The following is a 26,012-nucleotide window of genomic DNA, read 5'->3' as shown; positions in this document are numbered from 1 at the left end:
ACAGCGTTACCAAAACAGATGTTTATTCCTCTTGCAGAGGGGTTGCTGCACACCGTACCCGTGTGCACAGGCCTGCCCTCTCCCTTCACGCAGGGCGAGTCTGTCCAGCACTGTCCCTGGCTGCAGGCAAGCCACAAGCAGCACAAATCCTTCCCTCCCGTGGGCGCAGGGAAGATGGGGGGGGTGCCGGGGTGTCGCTGTCTGCTGGCCCCCACGCTCCAGGCAGTACCAGCTCCGAGGGAGGCTGTGCCCGTGGCGTCAGTTGCATGGCTTGGCAGGGCAGCAGCATCCCCGTCAGATTGTCAGCCAGCACAGGGAGGGGATGCGGGGCGCTCACCTGCCCGGGCTCCCCACCAGGAACCTGAGGGGACAGAGACAGTGCTGAGCCACGTCCCCAACACCCCAGCTCCTTCCCAGCTCCAGCAGCACCCGCTTACCATTCCCCCCGTGCCGCTACTGCCTCCTTCCGCACCAGCCTCTTCTTGTCATCCAAAGGCTTGGCCAGCGCCCGGATCACTCTGGCCTTGTAGGGGAGCAGCTGTAGGAGAGAGACTGCTCTTAGCGAGGGTGCCGGGGTGCTGGGTGCCCCCCAGGAGGCCTGGGAGCCCCCTGCACACCCGCAGGGGCAGGCAGCGGGAGCACTTACCACTATTGTGGGCAGGCTGGTGAGCGCATGGGCGCAGCGCAGGGCAGCGATGCGGACAGCCTGCAACAGACAGGGGTGAGGGGACGGAGGGGACACGGGCGCAGGAACGGGGAGCACGGTGTAGGAGAGGGGTGCACGCACCATGGCGGGGCTGGAGGTGAGGCTGAGGAACTTGGTGACCAGCGTGTCGACGTGAAGGCTCATGATCTGGGGAGCTTCGAGCAGCAGCGGCTGGAGGCAGCTCAGGGTGGAGAGCTGCACCACGCGGTCTGAGCAGGACAAGGCCTCAAGCAGGAGGGAAAGCAGCTGCGGGGGGGGGAGAACACAGGTGTCAGCAGCTCCCAGCTGTGCGGTCTGCGCACTGCCACGGTCCCCCCGCCGGGGCTGGCTCTCACCGTGGGTAGCTCTGTCACCAGCACGGGCTTGGGAAGGTGGTTGAGCACGTGGGACAGCCCCTTCAGGTAGTTGGCCTTCACGTCTGCGGAGGGCAGAGGCGGTTACGGGCAGGAAGGAGAGGACGCTGGCTCAGGCCCCCGGGGTAAGGGGGCACTGGGTGGCGGGGCTGGGGCCAGCTCTCACCGGGGCCGGCCCCGTGGAAGCCCTGCACCAGCTTGGGCACGTTGTCAGTGAAGAAGCGCTGGCGGAACATGATGCGCACGTCGGCGTGGCAGCCCTTGTGCAGCACGTCCGGGGACTCGGCCATGAGCAGGGAGAAGCCATCGGCCGCAGCGGGGCCCAGCTCCGCGTCGCCCAGCAGGCCCAGCAGCTGCGAGAGAGAGAGCGCTGAGACGGGGTGCCCGCAGCCAGGGGCACGGGGGGAGCAGGCGGGCTCCTCCGGGAGCACCCGGCCTCACTGCTGCCTACCTTGTCCGTCAGGTGGGAGCTCAGGGGGTGGTAGCGCAGCACCAGGGCTTTGGTCACCTGTGCAGGCAGAGCAGAGTCAGCACCCCGCTGCCCCTTGGAGGGGGGAGCCCTCTCCCACGCGCAGGGCAGGCCTTACCCAGAGCAGCAGGGTGAGCGCCTGCGCTCGGCGGGGCCCCTCTGCAAGGCCAGGCTCCATCCTGTTCACTGCAAGCTGCAGGATCTCATCCAGCTGCTGCCCTGCGGACACAGAGGGGACAGGCTGAGCCGTTTCCCTGCCACCACTGTGCAGGGACCCACACGCCCTGCCCAGCATCCTTACCCGCTGGGTGCTTGTTCACCAGCCCCGCGAAGCACTTGGCGGCCGTGGTGGCTGCGAAGGGGCAGTTGCAGGAGCAGCTCAGCGCCAGCAGCTCCCGGAGCAACCGCTCCTGCTGAGGGATTGCCACCTGAGAGAGACACAGAGCGTGTCACAGCCTGGGTCCAGAGCTGCTCCCTTCCTCTGCCCGTGGAGCTTGCTGTGGGTCTGGACAGGATGGTGCTCAGCCGGACCCCTTCTCCCCACCAACTTACGTTGCGAGGCAAGGAGCAAACGAAGGCCATGAGGAGGGCGACCAGGCGTCTCTGTGCCTCCAAGCACTCCCCCTCCTGTGGGGGAAAAACAGCGCCCACATCAGCCACGGTCCCTGCTGGCAGCCTGTGCCCACAGCCTCATTTCCTGCCCCTGGTCAGCGCCCCAGCCCCAGCCCCCTACGCACCGCAAAGGGCTGGAAGGAGCAAGGGAAACTGTTCTGGGGCAGGAAGGAAACCTCTCCATCCAGGAAGAGGGGCACGACGTGAGACACGCTCTGGGCAGCCAGCCTAGGAGGAAGGAGACATTGCAATGTGCTGCTCTGGGAGCATCACCAGAGAACTCCCCGGAGGCACAGGACCTCCCCCGTGGAGCAGCAGAGGGGGACGCAGCCTGCCCCGTGTCCCACGCCAGCATTACTCACTCAGGGCTAAGGTGGGTGGTGGCAGCGCTGATCACGGGGACCATGGCGGCCAGCACGTCCTCCTCCAGCAGCGCCTTGCCCAGGAGCGGGTGGGCGCTCTCTGCAGACAGCAGGAGGAAAGGGACGCGCTGCTGCCCAGCTCTGTCTCTGGCAGGGGGCAGCAGGGCCCGCAGTGCCCGCGGCTGCCGGCGGGTGGCAGCAGCAGCGCTCTGCAGGGCCCCAGGGAGCCGCTGCTGTCCCCTCCGGGGCTCCAGCCCCGCACCTACCTTGCATGGCGGCCTGCACGGCCATGGCCAGCAGACAGGGCACCGCCGCCTGGTGGAAGTACCAGCAGCCCTCCGCGTCCTGCTGGCACTGCAGGGCCACGCGGTGCAGGCTCTGGCACACGGAGACCACCTCTTGGGCACTGCCGGCCTCGCTCCCTGCGGGGCACGGTCACTGTCACACCGCACAGCCGCTGCGCCCGCCCCCCCATCGGTGCCAGCGGCGCCCCGGGGCAGCCACCAGGAGCAGGAAACCCAGCTCCTGCCCGGACGCGCTGCGCAGAGCCGCCCGCTGCGTTACCTTTCTGCACCTTCCGGAGATGCTGCAGCAGGACGGGGACGGTCTCCCTCACGATGCTGGTGTGCGTGGACACAGCTGCCAGGGCCTGCAGGCAGCGCTGCCGCAGAGAGCGGAGGTCCTGGGATCTCTCCTCGTCCCGCTCTGAAGGGAACGCACACCTCAGAGGGGCGTTAGGGCGGCACCCGGGCTCCCCAGCCCAAGGACATTCAGGGCCCAGCCCGTGCCGGGGTAGACGGGGTGCAGAAGCTCGGAAGGACCACCCCAAGCCAAGCCCAAGGCTCCCTGCCCAGACCATGGCCGGGCAGCTCCCCGAGGGCAATCCCAGCTGCAATCCCCAGACACAGCCCCCCCCGTGCCAGCACCACAGCACTTGTGCTGGGAATTTCACAACAAGGCCAGCCACGGATAGACCTGTGCCATGCGGCACGGCCTCACGGCTTCACCCCAACACCAGAAGTCATTCCCTTCCCACCACCACCCCTACCTGACTGCAGCTCCTCCCCGAGCCTGGGCACCATGCGCCCGGAGAAAACCTCTGGGTAGACGGGGGCCAGAGATCCAGCTGCCTCCATCGCTGCTTCGCTGCCAGGAGGGAAGAGAACAGAGGGGGGGTAATGTAAGCAATGCAAACCCTGAGCTGCTTGTACACCACCTGCAAAGGTCTGGGCCAGAAGGTGCCTCCAGAAACCCATTTCTCAGCAGTCTGCCTTTTTCATGCTACTGGCTAGCAGCGCAGAGCCCCCTGCATTGCAGGCCCAGACTTTCTAATTTTCAGACCACAAACTACTGGTTTAACCCTTTGCTTTTACACCCGTGCCTCCACCGCCCCTCTCTGCAGCAAAGCTGAACTCTGTGCCTCCTCCCAGAGTGTGGGTGACGGGAGTGCAGCCCTCACCTGCTCTGGGAATCCTCCTCGTGCAGGGCGAGCCGGATGAGGTGATCCACAACCAGCTCCAGGTCAGGGGGAGACAGGAAGCCTGGAACAAGAGCCGCAGAGGAATCATGCCCTTGGCCAAAGGCAAAGATCCTGGCGTTCTGGCCAGCACCCTCCCCCCTTGTCCAGGCTGTTGGCAACGCTGCAGTACGCAGACTCCAGAGATACCCAATACGAACAGGCAAGAGAGAAACCGAGTGTCCCTAGAGATCACGGCCTGGGTAAGAAGTGCTGCCACTGCTCCTGTGTGCCTACGTGCAGCACAGGCGGCCACCAGGGTGCCCCAGCAGCCACGTGCACCACAGCTCCCGGAACGGGGTGACACCTCCCCCCGCCTCCCCAGGAGAAGTGTGGCACCAACCTTGCAGGGAGCCCAGGACGGTCAGCGCCCTGATCCCAACCAGCTGCAGCTGCACACTGGGGTCCGTCAACGCTGAGAACACCACAGAGCAAACTGGGGCTCGGAGGGACAGCAGGGCACTCTCATCTGGAGACAGAGGCACAGACGGAGTCACTGTTGTCATCTGGCTGTCACAGCAAAGCCACCCCTATGGCACTGGACAGACTCTTCCTGGGGCAGGCTCTTTTCCCTGTCAGTTCACACCCACCCACCCATGCAGGATCCCTGGCGCAGGCAGGTGGGCTGCACAACAGCTGCCCAAGTCAATGAGCTTTTGTTCTCCGTCAGGGCAGGGGAAGGCGAGGGCAGTGCCAGAAGCCCCCAGGGACACAGCGGGGGTACGTGGGTACCTCCGGAGGGACCAGCAAGCCTCACCTTCTTCCACATGTCCCCACTTCTGCTGCAGCTCCAGGAAGCCCAGCAGCATTTCCAGGATTGTCCTCCTCTGGCTGCTCTGCAGGGACACAAAGGCATAACCCAGCTCTCCGTGACTGCTGGGACCCAGCTACGTCTCGGCACAGTGCCAGGAGGCCAGAGGGTGAACGGGGGGTGCCACCCACAGCCAGGGAAGGACGCCCATTTCAGCTGATGCCCACCCACCCTATTCCCACCGAGCCAGGCAGGGCACCCAGGTGCATTCAGCCCTGCTGCGTGTGACCCCTGCGCCTGGGGTGTCCCTCACCTGCGAGTGCTTGGTGTACTGCTCCAGCAGCAGGGGCAGCACACTGCGGGTGAGGCGGTGGTAGGTGCGGAGGGAGGCACCCGCTGCTGCCTGCAGGAGTTTGGCACTCGGCCACACCAGCTTCATATCGGGCTCGCACAGATGGTGCCTGCAATCTGAGACAGGCCGGGCGTCAGCCACACCGGCAGGACCGCCTCTGCCTCGCGTGCGGGGCGCAGCTGGTAGCTGGGCTGGGACACGCTGCCGGGGCACAGCTCTGAGCTGCAGCGCGGCCTCCTTGGCAGAGCCGCTGCCTCCAGTTCCAGGCACGCAGCACAGCTTTGGACTCCCCAGTCCCAGCTGCGAGGGAAGCAACTCAATCCAATTTGCATTTCCTACTGTACCCTCTTCTCCTCCCTCCTACAGCCAATTCCCTCAGAAGCCAATGCTAGCTGTGAGACCCAGAAAGAGAAGGAACAGGCTTCAAAGAGAACATGAGGGCAGACCTCCTGCGGCTAGGAGGATGCTTGCAGACCTGGCAGCGCCCGCAGGCCTGGCTGCTCAGGGCAGGGTAGGTCTCCCTGCCAGCTACCTTGCAGGATGCTGCTAAGGAAGGAGTCCAGGAGGTCCTCGGCGTCTGAGCTGAGCACGGAGCGGGAGAGGCAGGCGGAGAGGGCGTGCAGCGTGGTCAGGCACTCTGCCTCAACCTTCTCGCTTGCTGTCTGGAACACCTGCAGGAGACGCCATGGGATGAGCTACGCGCAGTGCTGACCCCAGCCGCAGGCTTCACGTTCCCAGCACGGGGCTGAAGGGCTCAGAGGCTCCAGCACGCAGGAAGCCATGCTTCAAACGACACGCCAGCCCCAAGGGGTGGCCTGCCCCCCCATCCCTGTTTTTCAGCTGGGCTGTCCGAGGCCACTGGTGGGGGCTGGGAGGAGATATGGGGCCCCCGAGGACTGCCTTTGTTAGGGGCCCTGCAGCACTCACCTCCCTGCGCAGGGATGACCAGAGGCTGGGGAGGAATTCCTGCAGCTCCTTCTGCCCGTAGATGGCACAACAGGCAGTCTGCAAGAGAGAGCCAGGAGAAAGGATCAGAGAGAAGTCAGGACCAGTAGGACACAGAGCAGGGACGCTGTGAGACAGGAAAATGTGGACCGGGCTCTGCAAGGGAGAGTCTTGGGCTGTCAGACACAGGAGAGGAGCTACTGCTGGCACAGGCCAGCTGTGGGCTGAGGGCAGCGGGGGATCCCTCCTTACCAGAGTCTGCAGGGAGTCGAGCTTGGCACTTTGCAGGTCTGAGTCCATCTTCTCAATGAGCAGAGGGAGCAGGAACTACAGAAAGAGGTGGTTAGGACAACCCGCTCCGTGCCACATTGTCCCTGGCCCTGCAGGGCTGCAAGCTCGTCCTCCACCAGAAGAACAGAGCTAGAGAGAGACATGCAACAGGCAGCCCCTTCCCGGGGTGTCACCTTCCCCACGCCCAGCCCCAGGGACAGGCAGGACACAAGGGCTGCCAACAGGCTCCTGCTCCCAGTCGTTCCCTTCCCACAGAGCTGCTCTGGGAGCTGCAGAAGTAGGAAATGCAGCCTGTGCTCAGGCATGGTGCTCGGGAACCCGAGGAGCCACCTACCTCAGCAAACTGGGGCGTGGAGGCCAGGACGGCCCGAAGGCTTAGGATCAGGTCTTCTCTCTGGATGCCATGAGGGTCGTTGGGGGGCTGGAAGCACAGAGAGCAGGTCGTGAAACATCAGCCAAGCCTGCGTCACCTCATCTCCAGCAAGGCAGCAGCAAGGCCAGTCTCTACAGCCAGCTTGGCACTGGCCTGGGTACCACAGCTAGCAGCACAGCACTGCCCAGCTCAGACTCTTGCCCATCCTCTCCTCCCATTCCCCGGAGGGGACACGAGACCCTGGGAAAACACCAGAAGGAAGGGGTTATGGCACGGGGCAGACTCACTCACTGGAGTAAAATCAATGGGGAAGTAGCAGGACGTCACTTCAAACAGCTCCTCCACAAAGGGACCTGCGGGGAGAGGACAGTGCTAGCAGAGACACCGAGCAGGGGAGGCACAGCAGCTAGGCCAGCACCCGTGACAGGTTGGCTCTACAGCTCCTAGATCACGTCAGGACCAACCCGTCCCTGCTCGGACCCCAGAGCCATCCCTCCAACGGTTCAAAGAGAAGCAATTACGTCCCTCGATTGGCTCTGCAAAGCAGGCCCAGGCTCACCCAGGGCATAGTTCTTGGCAATGAGATCGCGCACGATCTGGAAGGCCACCAGCAGGTTGCGGGGATCCTTCTCCCCATCCATCACCTGGATGAAGCCAAAGGTGAAGTCAGCACCCAGGCCCTTCAGCTCTGCAGAAAGAAGGTGCGGGACACGAGACCTCACCAACGCAGCACGAAATCAGCCCAGCTTCCCCAGTCCCACGGCCCGTCCAGCTCTCCTCAAGCAGTGCCACAGAGCCCTCGGAGCAGGAGAAAGCAAGCCACGTCCCCAGCCCAAACAGCCCCAGAGCGGTTCTGGCACCTGCCCTCACCTTCCTCCCTGGTGGCCATGAAGTTGGTGATGATGCTGTAGACTGTGTGGCGGTCCAGCTGCAGCAGGGACTGGAGGGAGGAGCAGAGGAATCAAAACAAGCCTCGGTACAGGGCAGCGCTGCTACCCCCCGCCCAGGGACACACGCGTGCCCTCGAGAAGCGGGCAGCACCCTCGCAGCTCAGCTGCTGCTTTGTGGCATGCAGGCCCCACGTACCACATGCAGAGCGTGCACACGCTTGTGCGACTGCACCTGAACGCGACCGTGTCCACCACTAAATGGACACTATCACAATCACACCTGGGCCACTTATGCTGCCCAAGGCCTTCCAGCATAAACAGTCTTAAGACGGAGGAGAATTTGGGAGCTGGAGCCACCTAAACACTGCCTGGAGAACAGGAAAAAGGAAATAATCCCCCTAGGGCTGATACAGGAGAGGACAAGGGCCAAACAGGAATCTCAGCTGCCTTCTGCCTCCCGCTCTGCAGCGAGCCACGCTGCCTGAGCTCTGCAGGAGCACTGCGCTGCTGCTGGAGGATGTGCTAAGCTGCGCTGCTGCTGAAGGTCCTAAAGCAGGCAGGCTGTCCCCAGACACACCCAGAGAACAGGAGGAAGGAAATCACATTGCTCACCTGCACGTGTACCTCCTGGAAGATGGCTTTGAGCACGGATACTGCTAGCCCTGGGGCAAGTACCTCACACATGCTCTGGGAACAGGAAGAGAAAAGCAATAGGAACGATGACTCTGTACTTGCAGGACCCTCTCCTACCCCAGGGGGAGCTTGTCACCCTCACAGAGGAGGAAGGACAGGACACCCGTCATCCGTGCTGCCCCCAGGGTAGGCAGGGTGTCCTTGCCCCAGTACCAGCACGGGGCAGAAATTCATGGCATTCTCCGCCCCCCTGCGAGGGGCACAGCCTGACACGCTGCTTCAGCTCGCACCCAGGAGCTGCGTCCCCCCAGCACCACCCCGGAGCCATCCTCGCGCTGAGGGCCGGGGGGACACAAGCTCACCAGCGCACGGAGTCCCTGGAGCACCGAGGGGATGACGAGGTGATGGTCTTGCAGCCGGTTCTCGTAGAACAGGACCAGGTGCAGCACTGTCAGAGACAGACACCGATGCGCGTTAACCCTGGAAGGAGCTGCTGGGTGAACAGCGAGAACGTCTCACGCTGGTAGAAGGGAAGAAGCGCCACTGCTGGGCGCGCCCCCTTGGTGCTGACACCGTCACCCTCCCTGTGAGGGACCCACAAGTGGCCGCAGCGGGGCAGCACCGCCTCGGGAGGTGCTGCAGCCACCCGAGAGGCGCTTGCCCCGGCCTGTCCGGACACGTGGCTGCAGCCACGGGCAGGGAAGCGGCAGCCGCCCGCTTGGCCGAGGCCGCAGGATGTCACGGGGTGGGGCAGGAGCCCCGGCTCCCCCCCGCGCTCAGCTCCACAACACGTTCCTGGGGCCTGAGTCACGGCCGCGGGCGCCTGCACAGCCCGGCCCTGGGGAGCGGCAGCAGGAAGCAGACTGGAAGAGCCGGCTGGCAGCATCCTGCGCCCACAGCTGCTGCAGAAAGCCGCCCCCCCGGCAGGCAGCCTGACGCAGCGCCTGAGAAATGAACTGCGTGAGGAGGGCCACGAAGGGAGACGGGCTGGCTGCGGTGCCGCAGCAGCTCCCCTCCCGGGGGAGGTGACGGCTGCTGGAGACTTGGTTCACACCTGGCGTGCTCCCCTGATCCCGCCAGGCCGTCCCCCTGAACCCCACCAGCTCCTTCTGTTCCCGCAGAGCTAACCCATCCCCGTCACAGTCGTTACACCTGACTCCAGCTGCACCAGCAGCTCTGAGCATATTCTCCCTCTGCCCTGCCCAGCACCAGTCTGAGACTTACACAGAGCCCGGCACGTTCTAATTCCATCCTTCCTGTCCTCTGCCTCACCTGCTAACTACTCCCCTGCCCTCCTGCCAGCCTGCTGCCGTGGGTTCAGCCACGCACCAGCAAGGCCCCCAGTCCAACTCAAAGCCCGGCAGCGCTTAACTGGGCTTCCCTGCTGCCAACCGGCTGTTCTGAGGCCTTTACCGCAGCCAAACCTTCTCCTTGCCTCCACGAGCGGGGCATCTTCCTCTCCCACCCCCATCCTCCACTCCGCTCTCCTCCTCACGCTGACCTCCCCCTCCTCCCCAGGCGACAGGGGTCCCCCGGAGTTAACCCGGGCAGCCCGAGGGCTGCGGCGTGACTCGCTTTGCGAGCGACGGCCTTCCTGCAGTGAATCAGCACCCGGGGATTTTGACACGCAGATGTGTCCCCGAGGCTTCCCACGTGGCGCTGAGCACGCCTGGGTACGCAACACCCACACGCTGCCGGGGGCACCGGCTGCAGCACCAGGCCCCTGCCGGGCCCCGGCACATTGAGGGAGCCACCCGAGTCGTGTCGGGAGGGTGGCAAACAGGCTGCGGTGCGAGGCCCCGTGTCCTCGTTGGACTTTGACTCCCCAGAGACACACACAGAGCTCCCACGGTGCTAAAGCAGCCCCTTTGCCGAGCGCAGGACAGGCTCCCAGGGCCCCCAGCCCGCCAGCAGCCACCGCGGGGCGCAGAGCAGCGCTTACCTTCCTTCTCCTGGAGCAGGGAGTGACACTCGAGCAGGACCTGCGACAGCAGCTGGATGCCTCGCCCCCGCGCCCGAGGATCTGTGTTCTCCAAGCAGGACCTGGCCCACACGCAGCAAAAACCCAAGAGGGCCGTTGTGAGCGGGGACCCCGAGCGGGCAGGAGGCGCGCCCCGAGCGAGCGCGTTACAAACAGAACGGCGCTGCCCGACGGCGCTCGGGGGGAGCTGATTCCTCCTCCTCCCCGGCCACGCCGTCCCCAGCGGGAGCTGTCTCAGCTGCAACGCGTTCTGGGGGCTCGCCGCCTGCTACGACACCTTCCCACCGTGCCGGGAAGGCCTCGTGGGCTGCTCCGGCCCCGTCCGTCCCCAAATGGCTCCCCTGTCCTGCGAGGGCACCGATGGGGCCCCGCGCAGCGAGCAGACGGCATGCCTGCTGCCCAGCAGCGCTGAAGCCAGCCCGCCCTGCCCGAGCCGGCAGCACGCACACTTCTCCTTCTTGTGGGGACGTCCCCGCAGCCCCCTCACACGAGGTACGGTGCGTTTAAGGCTCTCCTTACCCCAGCGCTTCCACGAGCTGCAGCACAGTCCAGCTTCCATCTTTCACCCCTGGAGAAAAGAGGTAAAGAGAGTGAGCCAGGGACTCCCAGACCGTCCCTTAGGCACGGCGCTACCGAACACCCAGCTGCCCCGTCTCTGCGCTGAGCAACACCTGCACAAACCCCCTCCCAAGATGGAGGGCATGGAGAAATATGGTTTTGTGGTCGGACTAGGGCAGCGCCGGGACTCCTGGAGCCGATTTCCAGCTCTGACTCAGACGCCCCGGCCAGGTTGCTTCACTTGCCTCCTGCCTCAACGTTCCTGCAGCTGAACTGGGGGAAGAGTCACTCCCCGGGAGGCTTTGGTACCGGCTGGCTGCGTCCTGCGGGAGCCCTGGAGAAGGGCAGGCTCTCTTCTCCTGCCACCCACAGCCAGCACAACCACCCCGTGCGAATGCTCTGTGCGTGCCTTCTGCTCAGGCACGAGGCACGGTGCTGCTCCGCTCGGCCCACTAAGCTGTCCCTCAGGTGGCCCGGGACACGGCTCGTGCCTTTCCCCTCCACCGCCCCGCAGGAGGTCCGAGCAGCGAGCCGCTCTGCGCTTTCAGAGCAGCACCTCCACAGAGCTGCCTGCGACCTCAACAGGAAAAGGCGAAGCGTGAGATCTGGCCGCAGCCGGCTGTTAATGCTCCTGCGGTCAGGAGCCCCTCGCTCTGCTGCAGCGAGCGGGCTCGCCCCGGTCTCAGGGAGCGGGGGGCCGCAGGGCTTTGCCTCTCACGAGGTGACCGCGCCAGCCCCAGTGGCGCCGCCCCTGCCGGCTCGCAGGGACCTGTGCCCCCCCGACACCTCCCCTCCCCTTCCACACGCCATCCCAGGCACCATTTCCACACACTTTCTGTTCTTCCTGTCTCCCCCACTCCCTTAAAACCTGAGCCCGGTATTCCACCCATCCCGGCGAGCGCGTGACGGATCCCTGTTACAGCACCTTCCCTCTCCCTGCTTTTTAATGCCAACAAACTCAGCCTCCTCTGACACCTGTGCAGCCCGAGCTGCCCGTGACAGCACCGAGGTCCTTCTCCCTAGGTGACACGTAACGCAGTGCTCAGCAGCTCACGTGAGCAGTTCACTGTGCTTCTTCCAACAACTGCACAGGGGCCACGAGGTCAGAAAAACCTCCACTTTCGCTCAAGGATAGGTGATGCAACCTAATACTCTCTGATGCGCGGTTCTGCGCGAGGTCAGAGGGGCCCGGGGTGCTGGCTTGTCAAGGTCGGTTTGTCACAAGCGCCATACGGCTGGCGGGAGCTGGGGACCTCTCTGCGCGTGTGGCTTTGAGGAGACAAAGCTTTCTCCAGGCACTTCTGTAACATGACCACGGATGACAACGGCATCTGTAAGGTTATCTTCCCTTGCCGCTGGGTTTTCCGCCCCATCACAAATATGTCAGGGGCTTTGTGCAACTCTTTTGCAGTCTCTTCGGTGTCACGTAGGTTAGTGTCCTTTCACCTCCTCCAATTTCCTTCTACTTTCCACCAATGGTCAGTTCACAACCCAGCATCTTGGGAGGGGTCTACGAGCTGCTCCTCTCTGTAACGCAGCCTACGGAGCCCTTCCCTGCTCTCTCAAACCCTTTCCGCAGCGTGCCAAAGCCACTGCCTACAAACACAAACATGCCGCCTTATCCTTAAAAAGCCACCCTCCTGCAGCTACACATTCCTTAACGCAAGGAAGTCACCGAACTGCTGCTCCAAGCGGAAAGAAAGTTATCCCAGGAAACCAAACGCCTAAAGCCCTGCCAGAAGAGGAGAAACCACAGAAAGGGCAGCACGAGCCCCAGGCTCCCGTCAGCTCACCCGCCCCCACGGTCCGAACTCCCGTTCCCTGATCCGGAGCAGCCCCGGCACCGCTGCTACGCCCCGCACCTTCGGTCCCACCTCACGCTCTCGACCAGCCCTCCGAAACCCTGACCCCACAGCCCCTGCAGCTCTGCTTTCGCCCCAGCCCCACCAGCCCCGCCTCACCCCGTACCCCTTCCCACGCTGCTGCCCCCCACGCGCCCTGCAGGCCCCAACCTCAGGTGCCGGCTCCCGGCCCCCGGCGGGCACCCCCCCGCGGTGCTGCTCCGCTACCCGCACACCCTGCCCCTGCCCCTGTTGCCCAGCGCCCCGGGGCCGCCCACGCCCCGCGGCTGCCCCCGCCGGTGCCCCCCCGCCATCCCAAGGCCGCGGCTCGCCCCCAGCCCCAGGCCGCCCTCCCCCTGCCCCCGGCCCTGCCCCGCGCCCTGAGGCCCAGCCCCAGGCCCAGGCCCAGGCCCCCCCCAACCCCCCCCCGCGGCTCGGCCCGGCCCCGCCGCCCCCGTCCCGGTACCTGCCGCCACCTCAGCGGCGGGGCCGTCCTGCTGCCCGCCCGCCGCGTCCCGCACGAGCCCCCCGAGCCGCTCGGCGCCCGCCCCGCCCGCCGCCATGACACCCGCACCCAGCCCGGCGCGGCCGGCGCCGCTCCCGCCGCGCGCATGCGCGGCCTCCCTCGCTTCCCTCAGTGAGCCGCAGCGCATGCGCACACCGACCCCGCACCCCCTCATCCCCGCCCCACTCGCCCTTCTTCCGCCAGGAGTACGGCGGGGCGGGAGGGCCAAAAGAGGTGGGAGGGCTGCTTCGCGCACGAGGGCGGTGCCGGTGCCGGCGGCGGGGCGGGCACATGCGCACCTGTGGGGGCGGGGCGGGCCGCGGGGGGGGGGGTCCGGCGGCGGGGCGGCCCCGGCGCTCAGAGCCGGGCGGAGGCGGCTGCACGGCGCCGGGGCCCCGCGGGTCGGGAGCAGCGCGGAGCCGGCCCGGCCCCATGCCGAGCCGCCCGCCCCGCCGCCGCCGTCGAGCCCCGCCATGGGCGGCTGCGTGGGGCGGCAGCGCCGGGAGCGGCCCGCCGCCGGGAACCCCCGCAAGAGAGCAGGTGAGCGGGGCCGGGCTCCGGGCTCCGGGGGGGGGCGGGGGGCGCCGCGCCGTGCCCCCGGGGCGTCTCCGGTGCCGGTGTCCCCGCGGCGGGGCCGTCCCGCCGCCGCCGGGGACGGGTTTCCGCAGCGCTCCGGTGCTTCCCGGGTTGAGGAGCCGGGCCCGGGGCGCGGCGGGCGGCCGGGAGGGGGCCCCGCAGCGCTCCCGCCCCGTGCGCCCCGTCGGGGCCGGGCGGCGCCGGCCGGGAACGGGCGCCCCGGTGTGCACCGGGGGGGCGCTGCCGGTGTCCGGGGAGCGGCGGGGTGTCGGGGGGGGGCTCTGCTGCCCCCGCTGCCCCGTGCCGGCGTCGGGGGGGACGCGGGGGGCACCGGGAGCTGCAACCGGAGGCTCCCCGGGGCCGTGCCGGGACGGAGCGCGGTGTGCGGCTGCCCCCGCCCGCGGCCGGGGACGCGGCGCCGGGCCCGGCACGTCCCGGCACGCAGCGACCTGCCGCTGCGGGGTGCTCCCGGTGCGGGGGCCGGGAGCTGAGCCCCGCGGTGAAACCGGGCTGGGGGCGTCACCCCGGGCAGCCCCGCTGCGTCCCCTCGGGTCCCGGCTGGGGGCACGGACGGGGCACGGGGGGCTCCGGGGGCTCCGGGAGATGCTGGAGGCCCCCGGACCCCACAGGGGACCCCACAAGGGACCCCACCACGGGGCGCGAGGCGCTGGGAGCAGCCCTGCCGCGGAGGTGCCGTCGGGGCGAGGCTGCCAGCCCGCTCCCGTCAGCTCTCGCGTGGGCGCAGCGAGCGGCCGGACGCATCCGGACCCCCCTGTACCCCCCGCGGGCACCGGGGTTGCACAACGGGCTGGGAATAGCGCGGCATGGGGCGATTACGGGCTGGGCCCGGGCTGGGCGGCAGCAATAAATAGCAGAGGCTTAGCTCCTGCCTACCTGGGCAGGGCTGGCGTGGGGCAGCCGTGCCGCCAGCTCAGGCCCCGCAGCCCCCGGCTCCTGCTTCCTCACCTGGGCCGGCCTCTTCCCTCTCCTGGAAGCCGAGCGGGCAGCCGGGAGCCCCGCCGTTCGTCCGAGAAGAACCCGGCCCCACGGGAGCCTCCTGCCCTGGCTGCACCAGGCTCTGCTATCTGCCGTGCCAGCCCGCGCCCGCCTCCGGTGGTGAGCCGTGGGACGCGGGAGGACCTTTGTCACCCTTTAATCCTCGCCTGTCCTTGTCTACCTGGCTGCCCTCGCACCCGGCCGGGGATGTTCCTCTCCGGCCCTGGCCACCTGCAACGGCCGTGGCGCTGGTGGCTCCCTGCCCTGCGGTCCCCGCCGCGTCCTTCAGGCCGGTGCTGCCCGGTGCCTGGGGCAGGTGCTGTCCCTGACCTCGCTCTGCCACGCTGCAAATCCCAACGGCCCAGCACCGGGACTGCTGAATCGGCAGCGCTGCCTGCAGCCGGCTGCCCTCGCTCCTCGGGGATGCTCATCACCCTGCGCTGCCCTGTGCTGCACGGGGACCCTGTGCCGCGTGCCCAGCTCCAGCCTGGGTGCTCGCTGGGTCCTGGACGAGCAGGGGATGGAGAAAACGGTCGTGTAGTGCTTTGTGTCACCCCGACAAGCCTCCGTGGGGGTGGTGGCTGTCCCCAGCAGCCACGGGTGGCATCACCCTGCCCTACAGGTCACGGCGGGCGCTCAGCATCCTTCCTGCGCAGCCGGGGTCCCACCTTCCCCCCGCGCCCCCCGCAGGATCGGTGCCGGCTGGCCGCCCCGTGGGGCGCGGAGGCAGGAAGGAGCTGTTGTCACTCATTGTCCCCAGCTCAGCTGGGAGTGACAACAGCTCCTTCCTGCCCCACGCTTCCGGCCGTGCCGTGGGGCTGGCAGCACGGGGCCGTTCCCACGGGGCCGCGGCCTGGCGCGGGGCTGCTCCACAGCTCCAGCCCGCCTGGTGCCCCGCGGGGGTCTCTCCAGCACCACCACCCATCCTGGGTGTCCCGTGGATGGTGACGCCCCCGTCCCGTGCCGTGGCAGGGTGCTGCCAGCCTGGGAATGGGCTTTTGCCACCGCCTGGGGTGACGTCCCGGTGTGCTCGCCCTGCTGATCCGTGCAGCAGGCTGTCGGGGCCAGCAGGGCCCGGTGCCACACGGCGCTGTCACCGCCCGCAGCAACGCCCCGCGTGCCCTGGGCGGGCAGAGGACCCAGAAGTCATGCCCCCCCCCTCTGCGGGGCTGCGGCTCAGCCCCCGTAATCCTTTTCCCACTCTGGCGCACCGGCTTATTTCTGGCTAATTCCCCAAGCTATAAATACTGCTCTGCCTCAAAGGGCCCTGCAGCCACCCTGCTGGCCCCCGGCCCATCCTCCCCTGTCCCCAAAACATGGGGCAGAGAGCCCTGCTCCCTGCTGGGGGTGAGGGATGCTGCTGGGGGGCAGCTGCTGTGCTGGGGGCTGGCTGGGACACACACTGCTGTGTTTGGGGTCCCCAGCAGCCTGTGGGGCAGGGTGCCCTTCCCCGGGCTGTAGGGGCTGGAATTTGGGGTTTCAGCCCCCCCGCCCTGAGCTGCCGCTGCCCCCCCAGGCCGCAATGAGCCCCTGAAGAAGGAGCGTCCCAAGTGGAAGAGCGACTACCCGATGACGGACGGGCAGCTGCGCAGCAAGCGGGACGAGTTTTGGGACACGGCGCCCGCCTTCGAGGGCCGCAAGGAGATCTGGGACGCCCTGAAGGCGGCCGCCTACGCCGTGGAGGCCAACGACCACAGCCTGGCCCAGGCCATCCTGGACGGAGCCAGCATCACCCTGCCCCACGGTGAGGGGGTGGCAGCTCGGGGGGCGGCGGGGATGAGCGCCCCGCATCGGGGTGCGGAGCTGGGGGGGCGGTTCCGGGAGCCTGGGGGCGTGACGGGGACGCCCCACGGGGCACAGTCACTCAGCCCGCTGTCCCCAGGGTCGCTGACGGAGTGCTACGACGAGCTGGGCAACCGGTACCAGCTGCCCGTCTACTGCCTGGCACCCCCCGTCAACCTGATCCTGGAACGGGGTGAGGAGGAGGCAGCGGAGCCAGCCGAGCCCCTGCCCAGCGCCCGGCGCGAGTTCGCCCTCAAGGTGCGGCTCTCCACCGGCAAGGACCTGCGGCTCAGCGCCAGCATGGGCGACACCATCGGGCAGCTGAAGAAGCAGCTGCAGGCGCAGGAGGGCATCGAGCTGGCCTGGCAGCGCTGGTTCTTCTCGGGCAAGCTGCTCACCGACCGCACGCGGCTGCAGGAGACCAAGATCCAGAAGGATTTTGTGGTGCAGGTGATCGTCAACCAGCCCCTGCCGCCCAGGAACTGAGCTCCGGCGGGGAGGCCCCTTCCTGTGACGGAGCACGGGGGCACCTCAGGGATGTCCCAGCCCTGCCAGAGCCACCGGGTCCCCTCCCCGGGGCCGTGGCGCCGCGGTGGCCCCGCTGGGCTGGAGGCACGGGCACAAATTTGCAGTGGAAGGTGTGGGACCGATGTGTGCCGGGGGGCCCCGCTGTGGGGCCGCCCCTCGGGGAGAGGCTGTGACCCGCCAGCCTGGGCCACGAGGCCGGGATCCCGCTGCCGGGGGGCCGCTGGGCTGCGGGGCTGTGCGGAGATGTCTCCCCTCTGTACATAGTCTGTGTATTTATCAATAAAGCCTTTTCATCCTTCAGCCACGCGGGGGCTGTCCCCATGTGTGGGCTGTCCCCGTGCGTCCTCGCGTAATGGGTGCCTGCCTTTGTGCAGCCGGAGGCTGTGGCACCCGTGGGACACAGCACCCAAGGGACCTGCCCGTGGCCAGGAGGGTGCCGTGTCCCCACGTGTCCCTCCCCTGTGCTCAGCCCAGTCCCAGGGGCCAGGTCCCAGCGCATTAACTGTCCCAGCACAGGGCACAGTGGCCTCATCTTACAAAAAGGGAAAGCAAAATCCAGGGGGGGCTGAGCAATGTCCCCGGCACCGGGAACAGCTGCGGGCTCTGCCTGCCGGCCCCGCGTGCGGCGGGGAGACCAGGTGGCGCTCGGGATGCTCCGGCCCTGAGGTCATCCTCCAAAGCAGCGCGGAGCCGCCGCGAGCATCCCGGCTGCCCGGGATGGGTGGCACGGGCTCAGGACCTGCGGGTTAACGCGCACCGTGGCCCAGCTCCATCCAGCCTCCGGACCGCCGCTGAGGGCTCTGCGCACCCCAGGTCCCCTCCAGCCCAGCGCGGGGGTCCCGGGCAGCCGGCTGGGTGGGCCGTGGGTCGCTTTAAGAGCGCGCAGGAGGTGAGCCAGGGGCGCCAGAAAGCAGCAGGGTGAGCTCATGGCTAAGCTGCCCCAGTCATGTGGAGCAGGCACAGCTGTCGGTGCCCTTGGGCAGCGGGACGGAGGGGCCGGCGGCATAAAGCCCCGCCGCCAGCGGAGCCGCCGGCAGCGCCGGGAGCTAACAGCCGTGGTGCTGAAGAGGAGGAGAGGCCGCATCCTGCCAGGGGCTGCGCGCGGGGCAGACATGGAGCTGGACGTGGAGAAGGCCAAGGAGCTCATCGACCAGAAGCTGGCGGAGGAGGAGGAGGAGGAGAAGGTGGGTCCTGCGGGCTGCCGGCCGTCCCGGGGACCTCAGCAGCGCCCGGGGATGGATGCTGGGGCTGCCCTGTGCACCCAGGGCTCTGCAGCCCCCCCGTGTCCCCGCAGAGGCTGAAGGGCGATGGCCCGCGGGAGCCGCCGGCCGTGGAGCGCATGAGCACGCCGGAGCTGGAGGAGGAGAAGCGGCAGGGCCCCCGCAACAGGGGCATCGAGGCCATCAAGGTGAGGGCCGGGTGCGGGGAGCGGGGCGCAGGAGGGCACGGCGGGGACGAGCGGGGCGCTGCGTGTCCCCGCAGGGCCAGGAGCGGGTGCGGAGGAGCTCGGTGGACCTGCGCCGGGAGATCATCGACGTGGGGAGCATACAGCGCCTCATCGAGCTGCGCAAGCAGCGCCGCAAGCGCCGGGAGGAGCGGGCGGCCACCCCCGAGCCCCCGCCGCCGCCGGAGCCCCTGGAGATCGTACGTGCAGGGGCTCCCCAAAAAGCCGGGGTGCCCTGGAGGAGCAGGACACGGGGCCCCCTGTTGTCCCCGCTGCCCCAGCCCTGCCCTGCCCTGCCCTCAGGAGGGTCCCGTGGAGCCGGAGACCTTCCTGCGAGCTGCCGTCCAGGGCAAGATCCGCGTCATCGAGAAGTTCCTGGCGGATGGTGGCCCCCCAGACACGTGTGACGAGGTAGCGCAGGGTCCCCCGTTGTGCCTCGGATTGTGGTGGGGGGGCACGGGGGGGGCAAAGCCAGCCACCGACGCGGCACCTCGCCCCCCCAGTTCCACCGCACGGCCCTGCACCGCTCCTCACTGGAGGGCCACACGGACATCCTGCAGAAGCTGCTGGACAGCGGGGCCACCGTCGACTTCAGGGACCGGGTGAGGCCGCGTCCTGCCCCCATCCCCACGGGGTGGGGGTCCCCGCGGCAGGGCTGGCTGTCCCCAGGGCGGAGGTGGCCGTGGGCTGGGGGGGGGGCGCACGGGGTGGTGGTGTCCCCCCGCCCCGTGACGCAGGCTCTGCGTGCCCAGCTGGACTGCACCGCCGTGCACTGGGCCTGCCGGGGGGGGCACCTGGACGCCGTGAAGCTGCTGCAGGACCACGGGGCAGACCTCAACCTGAAGGACAAGGTGAGGGGGGCACAGCCTGGGGAGGGGGCTGTGCTGGGGGGGCACAGCGGGGAGGGGGGTGCTGATCCCTTCTGGTGTGTGTCTCCCCTGAACCCCAGCTGCTCAGCACCCCCCTGCACGTGGCCACCCGGACCGGGCACCCTGACATCGTGGAGCACCTCATCCACTGCGGGGTGGACATCAACTCCCCGGACAGGGTGAGAGCGGGGCCCCGCAGCCAGCACGGGGGGCAGCGCCGAGCCCCCTCCGAGGGCTGCCCCGCGGCCCTGCCCGGGGTGCTGCCGTCGGCACGGCCGGGGCTGGGGCGGGCACCGTCCCCGTGTCCCCTTGGGGACGTGGGTGCGCAGACGGAGCCAGGCTGCGTGTCCCGCAGGAGGGGGACACGGCGCTGCATGACGCCACGCGCCTCAGCCGCTACAAGATCATCAAGATGCTGATCCTGCACGGGGCCGACATGATGGCCAAGAACCAGGTGGGCGCCGCGGGGCATGCGGGTGCCTGTGCCATTTGCTGCCGCCCTGGCCCCAGCCCCAACCCGTGCCCCCCGCCCGCAGGCCGGCAAGACCCCGACGGAGCTGGTGCAGCAGTGGCAGACGGACACGCGCCAGGCACTGGAGACCAAGGAGCAGCCGCAGGGGGAGGCCGAGGTCCCCGCGTGATGGCAGCGGGCAGGGACCAGGGCTGGGCTCGGCGCCAAGGAGCGGGACCCAGCTGAGTCAGCCGTGTTAATAAAGCCAGCACAGGGCAGAGTTTGGCTCCAGCGGGCTGCTCCGGGGGGGCGGTGGGGCCGGCAGGGGCTGCATGGTGCCCTGACACCAAGTACAGGGGTGGGTGACACCCGCGGGGCCGTCACACCAGTGGCTCGGTGGCAGGACTCGTGGCTGCGGGATGCCCGGGCACCGTTTGCCGTGCTTCGCAGCCCCGCCTGGGCACGCTCGGGGAGGAAAACCATGGAGGGCTGCTCAGACAGCGGGGGCACCGCCAGCCCCTCGGCGCGTCCCCAAAACCCGCGGTGCTGGGGAGCAGCAGCACTGCTCTGCCTCACCGCAGCTGTGCCAGGAGGGACGCAGCAGCCCCCTTACAAGATGTGCCGCTCCTGCTGGGCTCCGCGCCCCTTGCTCGCTCCCCACAGATGTTCCCACTCGCCTGTGTTTACAGGAGACCCTACACCAACACCCAGAGCAGGCAAACGCTGCTCACGGCCCCGGGACTCCCTGCAGCGCTTATTCCCTTCCCTGGCCCCGCAGGTGCTGCAGCCTCGTTAGGTGGGAAAACGAAGGGAAAGCGCAGTCGGTGCAGCCGGGGCTCATCCGGAGGGGTGCTGAGCTCCTTCTGCAGGCCCCTCCTGCAGGTCACCCGGTCCCACCCCCCCGTCTGCCCAGCGGGGCCGCAGCTCCCTCACGTGCCCCATCAAACATTAACAGCCCCTCGGGGGGGGGCGGGTGGCACGGGCTGGCCGCAGCACCCAGCCAGCATGGCGCTCAGCACCCACCTCGCCTCGGCCCTCCGGCCGGCCCTGGCAGCTCTGCGCCGGGCAGCCCCCGGGCAGCGCCGGGGGCTCAGCACCCCTCCAGGCCCGGAGCCCACGCTCGACCTCGGGGGCATCTTCCCACCCCTCGCCACCCCCTTCTCGGCCCTGCAGGAGGTGGACTATGCCCAGCTGGAGGCCAACCTGCGCCGCTACGCCAGCATCCCCTTCCGAGGTAGGCGCTGCCCACCCCGCCGCTCTCTGCGCAGACCCCTGCCCGCCGCACGCATCCTGCCGCCCTCCCGGGGGGTGCTCAGCCCCCGGCTGGGCTTCGCTGGGCGGCGGGCAGCCCCTGGGGTACCCGCCTTGCGTTTCAGGGCTGGTGGTGCTGGGCTCCACCGGGGAGTACCCGTACCTGGCACCCCGCGAGCGGCTGGAGGTGCTGAGCTGCGTGCGCCGCGCGCTGCCCCGGGACCGCCTGCTGCTGGCGGGCTCCGGCTGCGAATGTGAGCGTGGGGAACGCGGGGGGGGGGGGGCTGCATCCCCCCGGGACGTCCCTCACCCCTCTGCCGCCTCCCCAGCCACCAAGGCCACCGTCGAGCTGACGGTCAGCATGGCAGAGGCCGGGGCTGACGCGGCGCTGGTGGTGACGCCCTACTACTACCGGGGAGCCATGAGCAGCGCCGCCCTGGTGCGGCACTACACGGAGGTGAGCCCTGCCCGCCGCCCACCCGCAGCTCTGCCCGGGGCAGCAGGGCTGGGGACACGTCCCGCCTGTCCCCGTCCCACCCGCAGCTCTGGCTGGCTGCCCGCAGGTGGCCGAGGCGTCCCCCATCCCCGTGGTGCTCTACAGCGTCCCTGCCAACACCGGCCTGGAGCTGCCGCTGGAGGCTGTCCTCACCCTGGCTCAGCACCCCAATGTCATCGGCATCAAGGACAGCGGCGGGGATGTGAGTGAGGCAGGGCTTGCCGGGGGAATCCAGGGCTGGCCCCAAACCTGTCCCCGAGCTTGGAACAGGGTGTCACAGCCCTGCCCCGAGCCACCCCCAGGACCCTGTGGCGGGGACGGGGCGATGCGCGCCCCCAGGCACACCTCTCTCCCCAGATCACCCGCGTGGGTCTGCTTGTCCACAAGACGCGGCGGGAGGATTTCCAGGTGCTGGCGGGATCGGCCGGCTTCCTTCTGGCGAGCTACGCCGTGGGTAGGTGCTGCCGCTCGCCTGCGGGCGCGGAGCGCCAGCGCGGGGGCACCGCAGCGAGGCGAAGGGCAACGATGCCCAGGAGGTCGTTGCCAACGTGCCCCCACGTCCCCAGGTGCCTCGGGGGGGGTCTGCGCCCTCGCCAACGTCCTGGGGGCCCCGCTGTGCCAGCTGGAGCGCCTGTGCCGCCAGGGCTGCTGGCAGGAGGCCCGCGAGCTGCAGTACCGGCTCATCGAGCCCAACGCGGCGGTGAGCGGGCAGCACACCCGGAGGCGGCCCCGCAGGGCTGGGGGTGGTGAGGACGAGGGTCCCTGGGGGCTGTGGGGCAGCCTGGGCGGGCAGTGCAGCGCCCGGGTGGGGAGCCAAGCCCGGGCTGGAGGCGGCAGGGTGGGAAATGCCAGCCCTCTCGTGCCAGGAACAGCGCGTGCCCTGGCACCGGGCACCCATCCAGCCCCAGCGTGAGACCTGCAGGATATTTATAGGTGGTGATGGAGGGAATTGCTGCGTCTTCCCGGGGGCCCCGTCCCACTGTGGGACGGCTCCCGGTGTCCTGCAGGGATGCTACACGAGTGGGGACCCACCTCAGCCCCGCGTGGCCCTGCCGCGGGGACGCGGTGGATTGCTGTGCCCTCCTTCCCGCAGGTCACCCGCCGCTTTGGGATCCCGGGGCTGAAGAAGGCCATGGAGTGGTTCGGGTACTACGGGGGGCCCTGCCGCGCGCCCCTGGCCCCGCTGAGCCCAGCCCAGGTGGAGGAGCTGAGGGGCACCTTCAGCACCAACGGCTGGCTGTGAGCACCCGGGACGTGGCCCCGCGGCGCAGGCGGCACCGTCTCCCCCTGCCCCTTCCTGTACTGGGAAGCCAGGGAGCTGGGGACGTGGTGGGGACACTGGGATCACGGCCAGGAGAAAGCCAGCCATCCCGCTCCTTCCTGCTGGACAGGGCTGGTGGAGGGGAAGCTCAGCACCCTGAGGCCACCCTCGTGTCCCCCCCCGGGCATGCGCCCAGCCCCGCCAGACCCCAGGACAACCCACCCTGGGCTCCAGCTGGGTGCCCCTCACCCATGTGGGTGCCTGCAGGGAACAGGGCCTGCAGCCCCCAGGTTCTTGCTGTCCCTGTGTGGGCCGGGCAGCCCCGAGGTGCGGAAGCCCACGCTGGCCCAGCCGCCCTCCAGAGCGCCGCGAATAAACCCGCTGACTCCCCTCCACGCCTGCGTTTGTGCCCATGCAAGCAGCCTCCCGCCTGCTCCCCAGCAAACAGGACACAGCCCGGGCGTTTGGCAACGTGGTTTACTCAGCTGAGGCCTGTGCAGGCGGCAGCACAAGGCAGGGGCGCAGCAAGGCACAGGACTGGTGTGGGCACAGACCGGCAGGGAGGGCTCGGCCGGGCGGGGAGGGACGCCGGGACCCCCTACCCCTGCGAGCCAGAGCATGCCAGGGGTGAAGGCAAGCGCGCGTGGGGATGAGGGATGCACATGGGGAGCGAGGCGGGGAGCTGTGCGCACCCTGCCTGCACCCCTGCCGTGCCCCTATCCCTGCCCGCCCAGCCCAGACGCCCCTGCTGCAGCCCTGGCACCCCGCGCTGCCCTGCCCTGGCCCCTTGCCCAGGCTGAGCCCTGCTTCTCTCTCGCCATCGCTGCCGTCCTCACCCAGCTCCCCAGGGACGCAGCACGAGCAGGTCAGGCCAGGCATCCCCTGGTCCCCTTTGGCGGGGATGTCCCCAAGGCAATGGGCAGGCTGAGCCCTTCGGGGGCACGGCAGTCACCCAGCGCCGAGGGCACAGGCCACAGGGTGCCGCCCCGCCGGGGGACCGGGGCTGGAAAAGCGGGGCCAGGCGCTGCCCCTCTGCAGGCACGTGCTCCAGCCTGCTGCCCGCCGGCATAGGCACCCTAGGCAATGGGGCCAGGAGCCAGCCCTGGCCCCTAGCCACCCGCTCGGCTCCCCGTGGCATGGTGGCAGCCCCGACCACGCCATCCCCCAGCCCTGCTGGCGGCTGCTCTGGTGGAGCCGGGGGCAGAGCGGGGGCTCTGGGGAGAACCAGGGCTGTGGGCAGAGGGAGAAGGCACCACGGCGGCCTCAGAGCCGCCCTGGGGCACTTGGGTGGGGGGCAGAGGGGTCCGTTCTCCCACCAGCAGGGTTTTGGCACAGGGGCCCGCCCGGCGTGGCAGGGGGACCCCTGGCCCTGCCGAGGGGGTGGCTGGCAGTGCCATGGTCCTGCCGCCCTGTAGGGCCAGCCGGTGCCCGGTGGGGCCCTGCCGCAGAGGGAGGGAGGTGCAGGGGCCAGGGCACCGTCACGCCGTGAGGTTGTGGGCAGACTTGGAGGCGCTCTGCGCCCTCTGGATCACCGCCTGGCACTTCTCCCGCCGCAGCAGCTTGTTGTTCTCGAAGAAGCCCTCGTTGCGGGGCACCCCGTGAGAGCCGTCGGGGAACGTCAGGAGCCCTGGGGAGGGAAGGGACGGGAGTCACGGGGTCGGGAGCAGCGGACACGGGGGCCAGGCCTGGGCAGACACGGCGGGAGACACTGGGAGGGCAGGACAGCAGGGGCAGGGGCGAGCGGGACATGCTGAGCTGCGGCGGGCACGAGGCACCGGCTGCACATCCCGCACCGGCGAGACCCACCCCCCCGGTGCACCGGGCACTCACCGAAGCCGTCCACGCGCCCGCCTTTGAACTCGCCCTCGAAGGTCATGTTGTCGTAGCGGGTGAAGACGCCGACGCCGCTGAACTTGCCCTGCACGAACTCCCCCTCGTACCTGTGCGGGACAGCGGGGGCACGGGCAGGGATGGGTGTCGGGGGGCTTGCGCCCGAGGTGGGGCAGGGCAGGGCGAGCCCCGGGGGGTGCTGAGCTCACCTGGAGCCATCGGCGAAGCTGAGCACGCCGCAGCCGTGGAAGAGCCCGTTCTCAAAGTGCCCCACGTAGGCGCTGCCGTCGGCGAACGTCAGCTGGCCGGTGCCATGCCGGCGTCCTGGGCAGCGACAGAGAGAGACGGTGAGAGGTGGAAAGAGCCGGGACCGGCCCGGTACGGCGGGGAGCGGACACCTCCGCACCTGCAGGCTCAGCACCGGCTGCCCTGTCCCATCCCGTTCTGTCCCGTCCCGTCCATCCTGTCCCATCCCGTCCATCCCGATCCCGTCCTGTCCCGTCCATCCCCGTCCCGTCCATCCTGTCCTGTCCAGCCCTGCCCTGTCCAGCCCAGCCCCGTCCCATCCCGTCCATCCCCGTTCTGTCCAGCCCCGTCCCATCCATCCCATCCCGTCCATCCCCGTCCCGTCCCATCCCGTTCATCCCTGTCCCGTCCATCCCCTCCCATCCAGCCCAGCCCTGTCCCGTCCACCCCGTCCCGTCCATCCCCGTCCAGCCCCGTCCCGTCCATCCTGTCCCATCCCGTCCATCCCGATCCCGTCCCATCCTGTCCATCCCCGTCCTGTCCCATCCATCCCCGTCCCGTCCATCCTGTCCTGTTCAGCCCTGTCCCGTCCAGCCCAGCCCCGTCCCATCCCGTCCATCCCCGTTCCATCCATCCCATCCCGTCCATCCCTGTCCCGTCCATCCCCGTCCATCCAGCCCAGCCCTGTCCCATCCATCCCGTCCCGTCCAGCCCCGTCCAGCCCCGTCCCGTCCAGCCCCGTCCTGTCCCGTCCATCCCCGTCCCGTCCCATCCCGTCCCGTCCATCCCCATCCCGTCCCATCCCGTCCATCCCCGTCCTGTCCCGTCCATCCCCGTCCCGTCCATCCCGTCCCGTCCGTCCCCGCCGCGCCCCGCCCGCCCCACCTTCCTTCCACTCGCCGCGGTACTCCTCCCCGCTGGAGTACGTGAAGGAGCCCTTGGTGAGCGTCATGGCCGCCGCCGCCGCCTCCGCCACCCGGCGCCGCTCCGCTCCCCTCCGCGCCGCGCCCCGCCGGGGTCCCGCCGAGGGGCGGCGGCGCTGCCCCCTCCCCGCCGGCCCCCGCGCCACCGCCCCGCGTCCATCCCCGCTCACCGTTGGCTGTCCCCGTGGCAACGCCTAGCAACGCGGCCTCCCATTGGGCGG

General features: G+C 68.9%; 5 protein-coding genes across 20 annotated transcripts; 3 read left to right on the top strand and 2 right to left on the bottom strand.

Annotated features, from left to right (window-relative positions):
• Positions 1 to 6: 6 nt before the first annotated feature.
• On the bottom strand, positions 7 to 13,244 carry MMS19 (MMS19 homolog, cytosolic iron-sulfur assembly component). 2 transcript variants are annotated; one of them, XM_083844017.1, is made up of 31 exons: positions 13,100 to 13,243; positions 10,754 to 10,802; positions 10,196 to 10,296; positions 8,616 to 8,701; positions 8,233 to 8,307; positions 7,601 to 7,670; positions 7,290 to 7,418; positions 7,022 to 7,083; positions 6,692 to 6,778; positions 6,319 to 6,393; positions 6,049 to 6,126; positions 5,654 to 5,792; positions 5,083 to 5,237; positions 4,776 to 4,854; positions 4,362 to 4,487; positions 3,962 to 4,043; positions 3,551 to 3,648; positions 3,067 to 3,207; positions 2,769 to 2,924; positions 2,503 to 2,602; positions 2,266 to 2,368; positions 2,081 to 2,155; positions 1,830 to 1,956; positions 1,647 to 1,747; positions 1,511 to 1,567; positions 1,226 to 1,412; positions 1,042 to 1,124; positions 788 to 952; positions 647 to 706; positions 438 to 538; positions 7 to 361 (listed from the first exon to the last, which is right to left on the bottom strand). In XM_083844017.1, the coding sequence occupies exons 1-31, from the start codon at positions 13,194 to 13,196 to the stop codon at positions 334 to 336; spliced, it is 3,072 nt and encodes a 1,023-aa protein (XP_083700143.1). In that variant the 5' UTR covers positions 13,197 to 13,243; the 3' UTR covers positions 7 to 333. The 2 variants fall into 2 exon arrangements, with proteins under 2 accessions (XP_083700143.1, XP_083700144.1); XM_083844018.1 differs by lacking the exon at positions 7,290 to 7,418 and having other exon boundaries at positions 13,100 to 13,244.
• A 258-nt stretch (positions 13,245 to 13,502) lies between these two features.
• UBTD1 (ubiquitin domain containing 1) lies at positions 13,503 to 17,320 on the top strand. Its single transcript, XM_083844063.1, has 3 exons — positions 13,503 to 13,678; positions 16,227 to 16,454; positions 16,593 to 17,320. Exons 1-3 carry the CDS (start codon positions 13,612 to 13,614, stop codon positions 16,976 to 16,978), a joined length of 681 nt encoding a protein of 226 aa, XP_083700189.1. The 5' UTR covers positions 13,503 to 13,611; the 3' UTR covers positions 16,979 to 17,320.
• A 154-nt stretch (positions 17,321 to 17,474) lies between these two features.
• Positions 17,475 to 20,059, top strand: ANKRD2 (ankyrin repeat domain 2). Of its 13 annotated transcripts, XM_083844032.1 has the most exons (9): positions 17,475 to 18,204; positions 18,315 to 18,428; positions 18,503 to 18,664; positions 18,768 to 18,875; positions 18,968 to 19,066; positions 19,217 to 19,315; positions 19,414 to 19,512; positions 19,689 to 19,787; positions 19,870 to 20,059. In XM_083844032.1, exons 1-9 carry the CDS (start codon positions 17,947 to 17,949, stop codon positions 19,972 to 19,974), a joined length of 1,143 nt encoding a protein of 380 aa, XP_083700158.1. In that variant the 5' UTR covers positions 17,475 to 17,946; the 3' UTR covers positions 19,975 to 20,059. The 13 variants fall into 13 exon arrangements, with proteins under 13 accessions (XP_083700158.1, XP_083700156.1, XP_083700157.1 ...); XM_083844030.1 differs by having other exon boundaries at positions 19,689 to 20,059; XM_083844031.1 differs by having other exon boundaries at positions 17,475 to 18,428.
• A 68-nt stretch (positions 20,060 to 20,127) lies between these two features.
• HOGA1 (4-hydroxy-2-oxoglutarate aldolase 1) lies at positions 20,128 to 23,185 on the top strand. Of its 3 annotated transcripts, none has more exons than XM_083844053.1 (7): positions 20,128 to 21,018; positions 21,161 to 21,289; positions 21,365 to 21,492; positions 21,579 to 21,733; positions 21,889 to 21,985; positions 22,098 to 22,231; positions 22,625 to 23,185. In XM_083844053.1, the coding sequence occupies exons 1-7, from the start codon at positions 20,448 to 20,450 to the stop codon at positions 22,653 to 22,655; spliced, it is 1,245 nt and encodes a 414-aa protein (XP_083700179.1). In that variant the 5' UTR covers positions 20,128 to 20,447; the 3' UTR covers positions 22,656 to 23,185. The 3 variants fall into 3 exon arrangements, with proteins under 3 accessions (XP_083700179.1, XP_083700180.1, XP_083700178.1); XM_083844052.1 differs by having other exon boundaries at positions 20,142 to 21,018; positions 21,599 to 21,733; XM_083844054.1 differs by lacking the exon at positions 21,161 to 21,289 and having other exon boundaries at positions 20,139 to 21,018; positions 21,599 to 21,733.
• Positions 23,186 to 23,251: 66 nt separating this feature from the next.
• Positions 23,252 to 25,926, bottom strand: MORN4 (MORN repeat containing 4). The gene is made up of 4 exons (XM_083844067.1): positions 25,754 to 25,926; positions 24,832 to 24,946; positions 24,623 to 24,732; positions 23,252 to 24,419 (listed from the first exon to the last, which is right to left on the bottom strand). Exons 1-4 carry the CDS (start codon positions 25,818 to 25,820, stop codon positions 24,271 to 24,273), a joined length of 441 nt encoding a protein of 146 aa, XP_083700193.1. The 5' UTR covers positions 25,821 to 25,926; the 3' UTR covers positions 23,252 to 24,270.
• Between the last annotated feature and the right edge of the window lie 86 nt (positions 25,927 to 26,012).

This window comes from Anser anser (assembly GCF_964211835.1).
Source record: "Anser anser genome assembly, chromosome: 7".
Taxonomy (NCBI): Eukaryota; Metazoa; Chordata; class Aves; order Anseriformes; family Anatidae; genus Anser; species Anser anser.
This window is presented reverse-complemented; position numbering and strand designations above follow the sequence as displayed.